This window comes from Aplysia californica, unplaced genomic scaffold (assembly GCF_000002075.1).
Source record: "Aplysia californica isolate F4 #8 unplaced genomic scaffold, AplCal3.0 scaffold00419, whole genome shotgun sequence".
Classification (NCBI taxonomy): domain Eukaryota; kingdom Metazoa; phylum Mollusca; class Gastropoda; order Aplysiida; family Aplysiidae; genus Aplysia; species Aplysia californica.
This window is the reverse complement of record NW_004797689.1, coordinates 91433-93932: the sequence shown is the minus strand read 5'-3', so window position 1 is coordinate 93932 and position 2500 is coordinate 91433. Positions and strand designations below refer to the sequence as shown.

The window sequence follows — 2500 nt, the reverse complement described above, 5'->3', positions numbered from 1 at the left end:
GGGCAGTAGTTCAAGACCTGGATTGTGCAGGGAGAGAGGTAGAAAGAGAATGACATTATTGTCTGAAGAAGCACAGTTAAAAAAACCCCAAACAATATGTTTGATGAGTTTCGCCTTAGTGTACTTAATACACTATTTCGAAATGGGAATTCTTTACTCCTTAAAAATTGTTAGAGTATTAATAGACATGGTTTGCGCAAAACAGATATATCTGTAAGAATCTGAAAAATTAAAACGTTTTCGTGCAATTATGAAACATCAAATTGTAACTTTATGGAAATGCTGTCTCAACAGTTACGACATTTGAGGAACTGAGGGTATTTAAGTGTTAAATCTTTGGTGGAGTGCTCGTAAACCAAGGTTCTTAGGACAACGGTTACAATTTTGTAATGTCAATATTGGAAAAAAAAATTAGCCAGAAAGACACCTGCCTTTAGCCTTGATTTTATTTCAAGAGATATAATTTCTTCTAGATATAGGTCGAAGGACTTCTTTGAACTATCTCACTTAATTAAGCCTACTTAAGGAACCTAAATCAGCCTCATTTAGCACAAATAAGGCAGCTCAAGAAAAGCGGGCCAAGTCAAGCAGACCCTGGTTAGCGAAAAAAAAGTCTGTAACTAGATTTAACTGAATCAAAGTAAAGTTAATGAAGCCATACCGCTAGCAGTGTTTTATTCAGAGCAACACTTTTTAACACCTTCACAGTGAATGTTGCCGCTACTTTTAGAATATTCCAAATATTTGAAGTCAAGTGATAAAACATCTTCATTTATCTTTTCCATTGAATTGATTTGTCGGTAGGCTCATCGTTAGCTCAGTTGTTATCATGTTGGATTACCGAGCGGATGACACTGATTCGAAGCTAGGACAGGACGTTCTTGAACTCTGGTCGTTTTGAGGAGTTTTCAAAGTTCTCAACCCATTTGGCCTGGTCCTATTGGAGATGGTCGTTAAATTCGGAGTTCCCACCTTTTAAATAACCTAATAGTGTTGATCACATTGCCGCTTTACTTTGCTTGAAGGGATCGAGGGAGTTAATTATTTCTTGATTGCAATTATAGGTGAAACAAATATGGGGAAAACAATTGGGGGGGGGAACAATTCGTAAAAAACACTGGCTGGGGGACGCTGTCTGTGAGGATTTATTGTTCTAGAGATGTCCATATATACAAACTTTGACTTGGAGTGATTTCGGGGAGATTACATTTATTTTCACCAGTACCCAAGTACTCTGAACATCTGCCTTCAAGAGCAACGCATGTCAGATGGGTATTCCCCACGTTAGAAACCGTACAGTTATACTCACAGCTTTTGCAGATCCATTCACAATTTTACATAGGATAAGTTGAATGCAAGATTTCTTAACAATGTTGCTATTTCTGTTGCATTAAAGGGAATGAGATTACGAATTTAGTGAGTTTTACGGTATTTAACGTATGCAAAGATTTTTTTTTTGTCCCACAGAGTTTTCAGCATTTATTGTGGATGCACTCTTATTTCTGATACCTATAATATCAAAGCGGCGTCTGTGGTGTAGCAATTCGGTGCTTCACTGTCGCACACAGGAGATCCGAGTTCGATTTCCGAGTGGGGAGACATTTTTATCAATGATTTCGGTCTTTCTGTATGCTGTGCCCCTCTCAGCCAGGGTTGTTCCTGACAGGCAGGGTCGGAAGCCTGTCTCCTAAATGATCTAGACTGTGTCGATGGGGGGCGTAAACCACTTACATTAAAAAAAAATTCGTAAACTGCGACACCCGTGGTGTGTCCTATCCTTTCTCCCAATTCTGTGATCTGGACATTGGCTAGGGAAAATCCTGTCGGCCTAAGAGATGCGATCGCCTCCCCACCCCCCACCCCAAAATCATAACACTTTCGTGTCAACCCCTTCCAATCGGGCCCTCGATGGCTGAGCGTGTCTTTCCAGCACCCCTGGGGCATTAATGATTCATCTGTCACGGCTCTAACGGGCGAAACATAATAATTTGATTGGTCCAACTCGAAAGGGCTCCTGGCCCAGAGTGGAGACTGGACCCGGATGATGGGCGCCAAAGTTGATCTTGGATTGAGGGACGCATTTGTACCTTGTTTTGATCTTGACTCATCAATTTGTATGCTTGCTTAAATATTTATGCTTGGTCTTTGAACAGAACAAGTGATATTTAAACATGGGAATGTTGGGGGGCTCGTATTCGGAAGTCAGGGTGACACATTGTCCTTGATTAAACCGAGTGAGCAGGAAAGATCTGAATTAACTAAATTTCACTCTCAGTACAATAAACACTGTTTACACTTACGCTCTTTTTATAAATTGTCTTTCGAATTAAAAATGAGCTTATTATTTCTTTACAATTTGAAACACCTGAAGTACATAAGAAACATATTGTTTTAAGGGCAAATTGAGCAGCTTTCGTTTCCGTCAAAAGAGTGTGTGTGTGTGTGTGTGTGTGTGTATGTGTGTGTTTGTGTGTGTGTGTGTGTGTGTGTGTGTGTGTGT

The 2500-nt window shown here is 40.0% G+C and overlaps 1 protein-coding gene across 1 annotated transcript in view; it reads right to left on the bottom strand.

The window, feature by feature from the left end:
• LOC101860035 (potassium voltage-gated channel subfamily H member 1) overlaps positions 1–2500 on the bottom strand; it is a gene marked incomplete at its 5' end in the record, with an annotated part of 60392 nt that overhangs the window by 9355 nt on the left and 48537 nt on the right. The window contains one exon of the mRNA XM_005104415.3: positions 1–17. This exon is cut by the window's left edge and continues 236 nt beyond it. Coding sequence (XP_005104472.2) covers positions 1–17 — 17 coding nt within the window. The remainder of the gene's footprint in view (positions 18–2500) is intronic.